General features: G+C 32.2%; 2 protein-coding genes across 2 annotated transcripts; one reads left to right on the forward strand and one right to left on the reverse strand.

Moving 5' to 3' along the window:
* Positions 1-1,447: 1,447 nt before the first annotated feature.
* Positions 1,448-2,729, forward strand: LOC120211459. Its single transcript, XM_039209991.1, has 5 exons — positions 1,448-1,563; positions 1,674-1,849; positions 1,928-2,018; positions 2,101-2,226; positions 2,337-2,729. The coding sequence occupies exons 1-5, from the start codon at positions 1,485-1,487 to the stop codon at positions 2,618-2,620; spliced, it is 756 nt and encodes a 251-aa protein (XP_039065922.1). The 5' UTR covers positions 1,448-1,484; the 3' UTR covers positions 2,621-2,729.
* Positions 2,730-11,605: 8,876 nt separating this feature from the next.
* Positions 11,606-13,357, reverse strand: LOC120211458 (zinc finger protein SHOOT GRAVITROPISM 5-like). The gene is made up of 3 exons (XM_039209990.1): positions 12,969-13,357; positions 12,480-12,879; positions 11,606-12,375 (listed from the first exon to the last, which is right to left on the reverse strand). Exons 1-3 carry the CDS (start codon positions 13,078-13,080, stop codon positions 11,709-11,711), a joined length of 1,179 nt encoding a protein of 392 aa, XP_039065921.1. The 5' UTR covers positions 13,081-13,357; the 3' UTR covers positions 11,606-11,708.
* Between the last annotated feature and the right edge of the window lie 726 nt (positions 13,358-14,083).

Consider the following 14,083-nt stretch of genomic DNA (forward strand, 5'->3'; position numbering starts at 1 on the left):
TTTCACAATGTGAAACGAATTTAGAAGATGATAGATATAGAAATATTTTATAAGATTAACATATATTTATCAATAATAAAAAACATTTTGCATGAAGTGGACTAAATAATGTTTCAAAATGAATACGTTCAGTAAAATAAATAACTAATCATAAAAAATCAGATTTTATTATAAACACATATCTACTCTGAATTTTATATACATCTACCACTTGATCTATATGGGTATAATAAAATTTAAAATAGAAAAAGAAAAAGAAAAGAAATACCCCCCACAATGGAGAGAATGTGCAAAGGCAAAAACTAAATGGAAAAGTTGCCCATAGGAGAAACGGTTGGTAACCATTTCAGAAGGAATGGAAAAAGAAAAAGAAAATAAAAAAAAAAGCTGAAATTTGAATTATGTCTATTCATGTTTTCTTTTGTCCTTTTCTTTTTATTTTGGGTAAAGTACACCAAGGTCATCAAACTATACACAAATCAAGTATGCCACGTGAATTGATCCGAATTAGTCATGACAAAACCTTAAAAACTGAAAGGGTAATAAAAAAATGTCCTTAAATTTATTACTATTTATAATATTACGGGACCATTATATAACAATTCTGTAAACTTGGTGAATATTTTGTAACATTTAAAAAATTATGGTAAAAGGGTAACCTTTGTCCCTGTAGTACACTTAATTTGTCATTTTCGTCCATATCGTATTTTCATATCAATTTAACCCTCAAAGTTATTCAATTGCATCATTCTATATCCTACCCTTAACTTAAAACCCTAAATTATAAACCCTAAGTTAAGATTTAGGGTTTAAGATTTATAGTTTAGATGTTATGGATTTATAGTTTAAGGTTTAGGGTTTATAATTTAGGGTTTACGATTAGGGTATAGAATGATGTAATTGAGCAATTTCGATGGCTAAATTGATGTGAAAATACGATAGGAACAAAAATGATAAATTGAATATACTACAGGGGCAAAGTTACCCTTTTGCCAAAAGTTATTAACTGGAAAACCATTTTAGCATAGGTCAGGGACCTTCGACGTGCTTTGCCCTTTTATTTTTCAATCTTCAAACAATCCCTTTGCTTTTACACGAAAAACAACACCATGTATGATATCATAAGTTTTGCAATTATTTAGTACCCCATATACCAAACCCCACATTTATGATTAAAATTCCAATCCCCACCCATTTGCAGAAACCCAAAAATAAATTAAAAATTATATTTTAAAAAAAAAAAGTTTCATATCCCAAGAAACGCATACTTTTGCTTCCCCTCTCTCCATTGCCGTTGACTGATCATCATGTAAATAATTTTCATCTTTTTTTTTTCTTCTTTAGCACACCCAATCAAACCATTACAAATTTACAGTAACATGGAAACATTGATGTGTGTGTTTCAGATGTTCATTTAGTTATTTAAGACAGAACCGTACCCTCATCCCCAACATATATACATAAGTGAGTTTCAGGTTAGCTCTATGGCTTATTACAATACTCCTACTTCCCTAGGTCGGGATCTTCAAAACCTTGGAGTTCTCAACGCAGACATGTCTTTAGGTACGAAAGCAGTGTCTTTTACTTTCTTTTATTGTCTCTCTTTCACTGTTTGTTTTTTGTTTTTGGGGTTTTAAAAATGGAGCTTATCATCTCTCTGCGTGTGAATGCAGTGATGGATGGAACTGGAACCGGAACCGCAATTTCCCCATGGTTTCCACTTGCAGATTTCTCTTCTGGGTATCTTGAAGATGCTTTGCTGGAATTCACGGAACGATCGAAACGAAGACGAGTGTTGCTGTACAATGATGATCATGATCAAGTCAATGGTTTCAATGATCTTGCAATGGTGATTTTTTGTTTTTTTGGAAATATTTTAGTTTCTTGTTCTCTTTTAGTATGCTAAGTTTTTAATGTTGTTATGCAGCAAGGATACTTGAATTATAGCTGCAACTGGGGCCTCTCTGAGGATTTCACCTGCAAGAGCCAGTTAACAACGAGCATTAATGGTGTTTCAGGTAATGATTATGAGAATTTTCACCATGCAAACCAATCCAATCATTCACATTTTTTTTCTAACATGGAACCTTTTTTTTAAAGATGAACCAATGACCACATCGATAAAAACACCAGAAGAGACAATATCAGACAACCCCGAAGAAGCTTTTGATTCATCGTCTTCCTCGTACAGACTCTCAACAGAGAAACCCCAGTCATTTTCTTCTGGTAAATCACAGAGGAAATCCTTACAATTTTGCTGCTGCATGCTTCTGTTGATGTTTATAGTCTCATAGAGATATAATTTAACAGTTTGCTGATTGTTTGATGTTTTTAAGCAAGTGTTGATAAGACGAAGAAGAAGAGGGTGATAACGAGGGTTGTTTATCCATTCGCATTGGTTAAACCCGGCGGCATCGATGGCGATACGACGTTAAACGACATCAACGAGAGGATACTAATGCCACCGACAAGGCCGGTGAGGCACCCTGTCGGAGACTTCGCTTGTCGGCCATGCGTATCGGCCGATGGTCCCGGCCTTTCTGGTAAAGCTGTTGTGGCCCTCACCAAAATACACACTCAAGGGAGAGGCACCATCACTATTATTCGAACCAAAGGTTAATGAAAACATAATTTGAACTCTTTGTTGTTGCTTGTTTCTTTACTTCAGCATAGCTCATGCTTTTGTTTGAAAAAAAAATTGTATAGGGGGGAACACATGGGGTTTATGAATCATGCATGAATGTAAAATATCATATCATCTTCTACCTTTCTACACATTTAATTTTTAGATTTTCATGCTTAAACTCGTTTCTGTAACAATAACCGTATTAACCGAATTAAGACTCGATTTGGTTCGTGCACTTTTGTGGGACAATGATATGTTCTGCTTTGAATCAAATGGAACGTGAAGAAGAAGCAAGAAGAAAGAAAAGATGAGGTAAAAAAGAGGGAAAAGAAAAAGGAAAGGTTGAGGGAATTATTGGTTCTTCCAAATTTTGTTTAGCCAATTCTAGCTTTTGTCCCTTTGGTGTATGAAATCATATCATTAAACTTCACCATGTGTGAACTTAATCAAATTACCCTATAAAACCCTAATATTCAGGCAGCAGAACCGACCAATCAATATTTACTGCTTGAAACAATATCGTGGGATACGAGTAAGAATCCATTGTTGTCCTTGCCAATAAACAATATGCACTACTAAATACAAAAAGGAAAATGAGTATATTATGTAATGAATATGCTCCAATCATTAGTGTGATATATGCCATTATGTTTATTAGTGCTCTTGGCTCAAAATTTTCAACATCCACAAAATGGCTTGGGATTTGTCTTGTTGCTGCTAGGTCAATACCCTATCGTCAATACCCACCCATTTTCTACCTGCAGACAATAACAATCAAACTTGGGACCCCAATATGTATCCACCATATCTTTGTACCTGCACTTTGAATCAACACCGTTCATTTCCTTTTACTTCTCAATGTGGGGGAATTATCATGCAAATCCAACGGTTCTGATGAGAGGTGGAGCAACAAATGAGAATGAGGGAAAGTACTTGATATCTTACCGTTGTTGATAGATACGTACACGAAATTTTATGTTAGGTGACGAATTTGAACTAAAGAAGTTAAAATTAAACTTATAAAATTTCAGAGATAACAAAAATAAATTTTCAATAGAAAATATATGAAAAATCTAAAATATATAATAATTCTAAATTTTCAGAGACAACTATCCTCGTCGACTCTTCCTTCGGTCCATCCCTAGCTGTAGGGCAAAAGAAGTGGAATGATGGAGATATAGGGTTTGTGTTTCTCTCTTTAAAACATAAACACATTGGTTAGGTGATGAAGATTTTGACCTTTTTAGATTATGTCTACCTATCCTCTTTACAATATCATATTAGATAGGCCCCACTCAGATTCTTCGTAATTATTTTACTAATTTGAATTTTAAACTTAATTTATAACGACTATTAATTATAAATAACAACATAATATATCAACTACTCACAACTAATTTAATATAGCGTATTCATCTTTGAAAAAAAGGTAAAATATTAGTATTGAATTCAATAAAGATAGAAGAAGATACATAAGTTTTTTTTATTATTATAGAAAATTGTTAGTTTTATTAAAAATATAAAATATCTAAAATTACAATGATGATGTAGGAATATACCCGTAAACATAAAGTAAATTACAATTAGAATATTTTTTTATAACAATTGACACAAAAACTAACCACTTAGTTCACACAAGAACCATAAAATAAAAGATTAAAAAATCTAACTAATGCTCAAACAAAATAAAGATACAAACAAATTGACTATATCGGCAAACGAACCACAAAAAGGGATGAAGCTACTGAAGGTTACTGACAAATCGCAAATCATAGTCAAGCGGCGCGAGAAAACAATCCATGAATGCAAAACTTGTATCCAAATCATTTCGAGGGTCCAAAACAGGGAATATCATCATTATAACAAATAAACTCCATCTTGATCAATCGTGTTGATGTCAAATCAAACCCTAAGAAAAAAATATACACGAAAACAATAGTAAAAAAACAGTAAGCTACCAAAAGGTAGAAAAAAACGTGCACAAAGGCATATATAAACTTACCACAAAGTCAGAGAACATGTCACAAAGACAATTATTCTTACTTAAAAAAATAAAAAAACAAAGCAAAAATATAACTGGCGGATAACAACCAACAACAAAACTAGTGTCGCCGCCGATTAAATAAAATTAAAGAAAAAAAATTGAATTGATCAATAAAATTAAAATAAATTGTAAAAAAAGGGAAGAGCGAGAATGAGGAAGAAAGCGGCTAGGATTTTTTTTTAAGAATATACTAAAGTTAAAAGAATAAAACTTAGTAAATCCCTATAAACATTATTTGACCAATCATTTTTACTCGTTCTTATTTTTTTTTAAATTGTTATTCTTATTTCTATGAGAAAAAGGAAAAATATAAAAGAAAATCCTAGGTAGACGTGAGAGTATGTATATCTTGCTTTTCTGCCTTTTTTTCCTTTTCCAAATCCCAAATTGCGATAATTCCATTACGAGTTTGTTTTCTAAAGTAATTTTTAAGAGTTATTATTCGATATATTATTAATAAAAAATTATAAATAATTTTTATATGATAAGTATTTTTAAATAATTTTTTCATTATTCGATATACTTAACATCATTTAAATTTAAGTTAATTGTATCATATGTCTCCAAGCTATGATACTCGTTTTAAATTGGTCCTTAAACTTTCAAACATTCTAATTTCATCCTTAAACAACGTCTCTCATTCTAAATTAATCTTTAAACTTTTGAACATTTAAATTTTATTCTCAAACTATGACCCTTATTCAAAATTGGTCTTCAAACTTTTGAGTCTTCCAATTTCATCCCCAAATTCATGCAAATACGTAATCAATTTCAACCATAGTTTAACCTAATTTTCTCTCTCAAAAATAGAATAATATAACATGGTCTAATGATTTTATTAACAAAGGATGTGGGTATATATGTATAATGCGGGATGAAATTGAAATGTTTAAAAAGTTTGGTGACCAATTTAGATTGAAGATCATAGTTTAGGGATAAAATGAAATGTTCAAAAGTTTAAGGACTAATTTAGAACGAGGTCATAATTGAAGGACATGTGATACAATTAACTCTTTAAATCTTGATCGTGAAATCACATTTTTTTAATTATCATGCATGTGCTTAAGTTGTAAATATATAATTTAACAAATAAAAAGGTTTTGTTTATGTTGTTTCAAGCAATGATACACATCTTATGATATTAATATTATAATAAATTATTTGTGTGTGTAAATCAATGATTTTATGATAAAATCAATATATAATAAAATCAATGATATTATTCTCTTGGTATTAATATCATAGACATTGAGTCATTAATGCAACTAATGAGAAAAATGTCATTGGTAAAGAGGGAGAGTAACATGTAGTTCACACAAAGGTGGTGTTTGTTTTTGCAGAGGTAAAAGGTCTTCAGTCTGCGGACCACATATGCAGCAGAAGATATGGACCAAAAGTTTACAGTCTGCAAGAAGAATACTGTTTGTTTTTTAACGTCTGTAGACTGCTAAAATAAACTGAAATATAAATAAACTGATTTTTTAAACTTAAAAGAGTTTTGCAATACTGAGATTTAAATAATTTTAATTTTATAATACTGAAATTTAAATAATTCATACAACTACAATAATAAATTTTATAGAAAAACAAACAACACCTTATTAATTCTATTATAAGTCTCACATAATCACATGCATTATTAGTTTTATAAGTTTTATAGAATAAAATTTGTAAATGATCATTAAATTATATGATTTTTTTAAATATGCAATTATGTAATACTTTTAATTTTTTTAAATATATATTCATAATTTATTTTTATAATTATATGATGTTTTTAGAAAATATTTTTTAATTTATCAAATTATTTTATTATTATTTTTATTTAATTGTGATTATATTTAAAAAATTTAAAAACATAATTTATATATATTTTTTATTTTAAAATCTTAATTATCAAACAATGAAATCATTTTTTATTAAACAATGTGGTTTAAATACTTACATTTTGTATAAAAAGGTTAAATATAATTTAAAAATAACAAATCCAAAAAAAATATTATATTTAAACTTAAATCAAAATAATTAAAATAAATATAAAATTTTAATAATATATAAAATAATTTATATGATATAAAATTAAATATCTATAATATAATATTAAAAAATTAATATTTCATTTATTTAAAAATTAATATCTATAATATAATATTAAAAATTAACATTTAATTTATTTAAAAAATTAATATTAAAATTAAAATCAAATATAATATAATATAAAATTAAATATAAAACCTCTTTGAAGATGTTAGAAGACGTCTGCAGACATAAGACCACGTCTGCGCCGCGCAGACCACGCGCAGACGTTAGAAAAACTTCTGTCTTCTAAAAAATAAACGGTATGCGAAATCAAATGTCTGTGTGTGGTCTGCGCGGCGCAGACATAAAAACTTTGCAGACCTTACACAGTAAACACAAACACCACCAAAGTTCCTATCAAATAAGTCCATCCAAAGTAAAGATAGAGAGTAACCCATCAAAATTAGATATACGATTTAGATCGTTCTAGATTAATCAAGGAAAAACCTTGAAACTGAAGAATGACTCAAAAGGTGGAGAGTAACGTGTAAAATATTAGTCCAACAGAAGTTATGGGGGAGTAAGAGTAACACGTAGTTTACACAAAACTTCTATAAACATTCATACGAGTAGGGTTGTAAATGAGATAAAATAGAATGTAAGCTATTTGAGTTTTATTTGTTTAAAATTCGATTATTATTTGATTTAAATAGACTCAATTATTTGATACTCATTTCAAAAAATTCAAAAAAAAAAAAAAAACTCGACTTGCTCTTTGTTGTTATGTTTCAATGTCATAATGAGGCAGCAGCACTATGACTTGCTTTACCTTTTTGGTACAAAAATTTTGTTACATTTCTCTGTCAAATCTCTAAAATGGTAGGATGCGCAAGTGTTGTTACTGTCATGAATCATGTGATTTGCTGTACCTTTGCCTCACCAGACCTTTAAAATGGAGAGTTTTCAGGTTCCACTTCTAAATTTCCTAGGGATGGCGACCGGATGGAATGAGGTGAATCTTTAGTCGTTTGATGTCAACTTAAAATTTAATAATTTCAATTTATTTTTGATTTAGACGAATTTAAAATATATTTTCTTTAAAAAATAGTAGTTTTTAAAAAGATTTTAAATTATTTAATAATAAACGTTCATATCCCGTAAATGTCATGCTTAAATTTTGGATTTCAAGAGATAATGATCACCCTTTTAACCGCTTAAATTGCGGCGGCCATCGCTCTACCTGGACTTGTTATTGCTTCTGCTTCCGACAGCAGTCATTACATGGAAATACTTCAGTTCCCTCACCACACCACCACCACCGACACACTAGTGCTTCACTCTTCCAACAGCAAGGTAGTTTTCTCTTACACCCACTTCTCATGTCATGTCTGTTACACGTTTTTGCTATGGATTCAATCTCTGGGTTTAGAAATTTAATGGATTTAATCTTTGGGTTTACAAATTCAATGGATTCTGAAATCAAATTTGTGTGTATGTTGACCTGATTTTTCTTGAAAAAACCAGGGGATTAGTAAATGGAGCCATCTGTTGCTTGCATACAAGACTATAGGAGTTGTATTTGGAGGGCTTGTGAAATCCCCCATTGTATGTATATCAATCCATGCATTTGATTTCTCCAACTGAAGAAGACTACTTGGGGATCTATAGCATCATGTTTTGGACTCTTACTCTCATTGGGGTTGTCAAGTATGCCTGTATAGCCCTTATGGCAGATGATCATGGTGAAGGTATGCCATATCCATGTTTTGTTTCTGTGTGATTCCTTTTCCGAAGATCAGTGCTTTGAATTAGATGTTCTAGCCTCGCTTGCCGGGTTTTAAGTGCTTATGCTTATTGTTACTTTCCTGACTGTGCTCATGCTTGCCTTGAGAACAATTGGATTTGGAGTCCTGATTATATTGATTCCTTTAGTTTGGTGGGTGTAATCCAATTCTAGTTTTAGTATGTTCTTACTCAACTTTCCGTTGAAGGGAGCTTAAAATTCTGCATTTCTGTTAACTACTACTGCACATGAATATTCTTCATTTACACTGGTCATGACCATCATATGGAGAACGCCACCGTTACTGGTTGCAATGTACTTCATCGTCTTTCTTACGATGGAAGGGGTCTACGTGAGTGCGGTACTGACCGAAATTCCTGAAGGTGGATGGATACGGTTTGCCAGTCCAATTAACTTAAAATTTTATTCTACTTTTAATTCTTAATAGAATGGAATTGTATTCGACCTTATCAATAAATACTCAACGAATTTAATCTACTCATCTTCACAAATAATATGATGGGACTCAAATATAAAATTTTAAAGTTTCTACAACCTCCTTACTATTAAACCAAAGCCTCGGTACTGAAATGATATTAAACTTTATCTTACAAACTAAAATGTAAAAGCCGGGATCGTAATGAAAAGTGTATATTCATATATTCGAAAAAATATTATGAGTAAATGTACAAGTCGGTGCCTGTATTTGGGTCCAAAGTTCAATTTTATACTTAGCTGGGCTTCCCGCTTCAAATTGATATGTTATTTAACTAATTTGAACCGTATACCTAATTAGAAAAATATGGTAATAATTAAACCTTCAAATATATTTGTGGGCCACAATGTATATAAACATTTCTTTATTTGACACCTTTTAGACTTGGGTGATTTATGCGTTTAGTATATAAAATATCTGTTTTGGTCCGTTTTAGTACCTAAACTTTCAATTTTTTTTTTAAAAATCATACCTAAACTTTCAATGTTTAGTTTTTGCTTCATTTTAGTACCTCGCCATTAAAAACTTAACATTTCTATGGGTAAATTACATCATTCATCACTCAACTATCTTCTTACTCTTATTTTGGTACTAAAAATTAAAAAAAAAAGCAATTACACTACTCAATTTTCTAATTTTTCCTATTTTAATCACTCTAATTTATTTTATTAATATTTTTTGTGACATGACGTTTTCAATATTATTTTATTAATATATCATTAAAAATAAATTTGAAAGTTAGAGTGATTAAATCAAAGAGTAATTTGAAAATTAAGTAATTAAAATTTAAAAAAATAAACTTTAGTGACCAAAATAGGAGTGAGAAGAGAGTTGAGTGATGTCTGATGTAATTTACCCATAAAAAGGTGCCACATGCAAATTATCCATTAAGTTTTTAACGGCTAGGTACTAAGACGAAACAAAAACTAAACGTTAAGTATGATTTTGAAAAAATCAGTAGTTTATGAACTAAAACATACCTAAAATAATAATTTAGGTACTAAACACTTAATTTACCCGTTTGGTTGGGGGAATGTGGGATTCTCATGGGAATGAAATCCACATTCCCTCATTTGGTTAGCACGAGAATCTCATTCCCCCGTTTGGTTAGCAGGGGAATCTCATTCCCGGTAATATAAGATTACCAATAGTGAATTTTTTGGGGTATATTACTGGAAATGTCATTACCTCCCTTTCCTTAGGTATTGTTGGATTACCGACGTTTTGGACTAAAATGCCCTTAAAAATATTTCTTCAAAAATATCCTTATTCTGTCATTGAATAATAAAAATTCTACGAAGGTTAAATTACAAATTTATCCTTAAACTATTTTAGATTTACAAAGAAAAATCTATAATTAAAATTTTATATGAAGTTCAGGGGTTAAAATATAATTTTATCTTTTCATTAAACTTTTTTATATTTTTAATTTTGTAAAAAAAATATATGAATTTTATGAATTTAATTTTTTTAAAGAAAAAATATAAATATTTTCCAACTTGTTAAAGAATAAATATATAATAAAGGCAATTTGATCAAATATACATTCCAATAATCTTTTTATTCCTTTAACCAAACACGGTAATCTTATATTCCTGCTAAACCAACCAAACACAAAATGCAACATTCTCAGTAATCCTATTCCCTGATAATTTTACATTCTCACTGATAATCTTACATTTCGTGAACCAAACACACCGTCTTTTACCTCTCTTTACTTTCCCTTTCCCTCCATTTCAGTTTCGTCCCTAAAACAGTTGAGAATAACGGAAGTACCATTCAATAGGCCATCCAATGAACAAAAGAAAGAAGGGAAACTGCGTTAAAAGTGAGGGAAGAGCTCCCCGTGGTCCCAAACCCAAAAATCTAATAACCCTTAAACTCATTAAACAAAAAAACCCTATATATATAGGGATTTCCCTCCTTTGTTGTTTTGAATTATAGTTGAACTGTTGAAGAAGGTAAGTTTTGTCTTTAAAAAAGTTAATGAAAAAAAATGGCAGTGTGTGTCTGACATAGCTGCTGCTGGCTGACCACTCTGCTATCTTTTCTGCAACTGATGAAGCGTGTGAATGAGAGAGAGTGTGTGTGTCTCTGTCGGTGTTTTTATGTGAATTGCATGTGTTGTTTACGTTTTGAGAAGGACTATTGCCTGCCTATAACCATTTCAACTGTGGCACTGAAAAACATGGCCTTTTTTTCTTCTAAATTTTAATTTATAGCCATTTATAAGGGACACAGATGCAATGAAAATGACATTTCTTTCCTCTTCTCCCTTTCTCTCTTTCTTTTCTAATGTTCAATTTTGGAGTTTGAATCCATGGGTCGCCATCTTTGAATGGTTCCTTCCAATTTTCTAGCTAAAATGTTCCCCATGGTAATGTGGAAGAAGTCATTTATACTTGGTTAGGGTTCGATTCGGTGAGTTTAGTTATAATCTAAGGGTTCATATGATTATTAATGGAGGGCCTTAGGCTAGTACAGATGTTTTAAAAGATTCACATGGCAGAGCTGCAGATATTATAGCACTGGAATAAGATCTCAAAGGCATGATTAGAATCTCATATAGATTGCAATGTCTGCTCTTTTCTTTCTATTAAACAAATGAAGATGTTTGGAAAGACCCTTTTTAAATAAAATATCAGAAGTGAAAAACTAGTTGAATAAGCAAAGAAAAACTCAACATGCAGATCAAGAACAATGATGTTTTTTAAGGACTAGGTAGTGGGATTTTTTTTTATCATTCTCCTTCACCCTCTGTAGTGGCTGAAGACATATAACTCATAACAAGTGAGGTTTCATCGTCTGGGACAGCAGCTGTCGATGTTTGGAACTGGTGTTTGCAAGTTTGACAAGTGATTTGCATGATGGTAGCACTGATCTTCTGTGTCGCTTGATCTTTCAAGGCTTGAGCTTTCTCGAGTTCGGTTTGTGCTTGTTGCCTTATCCTCTTTGCGCTTGCAAACTCGAGCTCGGCCATCTCATTCTGCCTCTTGGCTTCTTGTCTAGCCTTTTCGGCATAGGCTTTCTCGGCCATGGCTAACTTGAGCTGTCCACCCGCGAACTCTTTCATCCTAGTAGCTTCCAATGTCGTTTCGTTCTTTTCTTCGTTTGATCCTATCGATAGCTTCAAATGAGTGGCGTAATTCTCATCCGAATCCCTCGTCGGTAGAAGTTGGAGTTCGAGATTGCGTTGCTGTTGGTGCTGCTGATGGTCTGAAGTGGACGCATACACGAAAACAGGCTCGGTTGGTTTCAACATTGACAATCCACGCAGTAGAGCGATGCTGAAGTTAGCAGCATCGCTCGAAGGACTAGTGGTCGACGCCGTTTGAGACGCCTGCAGCTGGTCAGGTTGAACCCATCGAACGGTGCAAATATCTTGGTGTTCGATAAAACTCTCAACCCTGAAACAAAAAGAGAGAGAGAGAGAGAGAACATGAGATTAAGTTGGATCATACAAAGGAGGTTTCAACTTTTCAATTTTCATGTATTGAAATTGAAAGCGAACCTGGAGAAGACACGGCCACAGTCACAAGAATGGCCTCGTGTGCCACAGGTTTTGAGATGAGCCTTGTAATCCGAATGAACGGCGTACCCTTTGGAACATTTCTCGCAAACCCATTGTTTCTGATTGCTGTGTTTCCTCCTGAAATGTTTCTTGATCCCGACCAGATCTCCCAGGGCATGGCAAGGGTCATGGTGCAAGCATGTCTGCTCGGGACAAACGAAAACCCTCTTTTTCACTTCCTGCGATTCCCTCTTCAGCAACTTCCATGGCACCTTATGTCTCCTCCTATGCATTTGAAGGTTCTGGTCCCTCTGAAACCCTTGGTTACAGATCTCACAAACGTACCTGTCGGATTCCAACAACGTTTTCGGCGACAAAGAAACCACCTCCGCGTCAGGATCTACAAACAAAACAACAACAACATGCATGATCGATAGGGTAAAACCGCTTGATCAATTTAGAGATGAAAACAGTCCACCAGTACGAAACCTGGTGTGCCTGCCGGCTTCCTTTTTCTTTTGTGTGTGGCCCTATTTTCCACAAAGGAGGAAGATGGAACATGAAGGGCTGCAACTGAAATTGAAGTGTTGTTGTCCAACATTAAGTATATGGAGCTCGAGTGATCGGTTTTTTCAAGTGAAAAACAAATCAATCAATCTCTCTTTTAGCTGTACAGGTGGTGGAGCTAGTGGGGGAGGGTGAAAAATTCAGCCTTTACTGATGGGAAGAGAGAGAGAGAGAGAAGGGGGGGTTGAACATGGAGCAGAAGAAAAGCTATTGCTTTCTGCAAATATATCAACTTTCCTAGAAAAAGTGTTTGGGTTATATAAAGCAACTTTGAAAGAAAGAGAAGAAGCTCATACGGAGAGAGAGAGAAAGAGCCCACACACAGGCATTTCGACAGAAGCAAGAGAACATCCCCAGAAGAAAACAGAGAGTCATTATTCAATCACACGGTATAATCTGACATTGAATAATTAGATTTTGATTAAATTTACGAGGTCTAAATGAGTTTACATGTGGTCCAACTCTTAATGTCCTAAATATTAATTCTAAGGTTAAGAATGACTGTATTATTAATTAGAACATCTTAAAATGATATTTAAGAGTAGAAATGCATATGAAACTTGACGGATTTCGACTCAATTTTAAAAATCTGACCTAATCTAACTCACCTGTCTCCTTATTTAAGAGCTTCCCAACCTTGAAATTAACTTAAGACTCGAAACTGCGCACCACCTTCAACTTTTTCTCGTCGGCATGACATTGATATTTGTTTCGAAAAGGACAGGATCATGTAGCTATCATTTTTTAACAAATAAAAAGATAACAAAAACATCAATTACAAATTAATAATTCATCTTCACTATTTGTAATGAAAATTCAATGAACCATATTAGACAACCGTGTATTTCTCACTATACACATATATATATATATATATATATATATATATATATATATATATATATATATATCGCAAGCCACTAAATGCCAACTGCTAAAAATATCACAGCAAAATAAATAAATATTGAAAATCATAAAAGCTCTGGAAAATTTTTCTAATGATTTATGTATTGAATATCATAGATGAAATGATTAAA

This window comes from Hibiscus syriacus, unplaced genomic scaffold, assembly GCF_006381635.1.
Source record: "Hibiscus syriacus cultivar Baekdansim isolate YM2019G1 unplaced genomic scaffold, ASM638163v2 tig00109972_pilon, whole genome shotgun sequence".
Lineage (NCBI taxonomy): Eukaryota > Viridiplantae > Streptophyta > Magnoliopsida > Malvales > Malvaceae > Hibiscus > Hibiscus syriacus.

What these genes read in the sequence shown, in the direction of transcription:
- LOC120211459 (XM_039209991.1), top strand. Translation starts at nt 1,485, where the DNA reads ATGGCTTATTACAATACTCCTACTTCCCTAGGTCGGGATCTTCAAAAC. An exon ending in CAACGCAGACATGTCTTTAG is followed by an intron (nt 1,564 to 1,673) that starts GTACGAAAGCAG and finishes GTGTGAATGCAG; the next exon opens with TGATGGATGGAACTGGAACC. An exon ending in GTTTCAATGATCTTGCAATG is followed by an intron (nt 1,850 to 1,927) that starts GTGATTTTTTGT and finishes GTTGTTATGCAG; the next exon opens with CAAGGATACTTGAATTATAG.
- LOC120211458 (XM_039209990.1), bottom strand. Translation starts at nt 13,080, where the DNA reads ATGTTGGACAACAACACTTCAATTTCAGTTGCAGCCCTTCATGTTCCA. An exon ending in GAAGCCGGCAGGCACACCAG is followed by an intron (nt 12,880 to 12,968) that starts GTTTCGTACTGG and finishes TTTTGTTTGTAG; the next exon opens with ATCCTGACGCGGAGGTGGTT. An exon ending in TGTGGCCGTGTCTTCTCCAG is followed by an intron (nt 12,376 to 12,479) that starts GTTCGCTTTCAA and finishes TTTTTGTTTCAG; the next exon opens with GGTTGAGAGTTTTATCGAAC.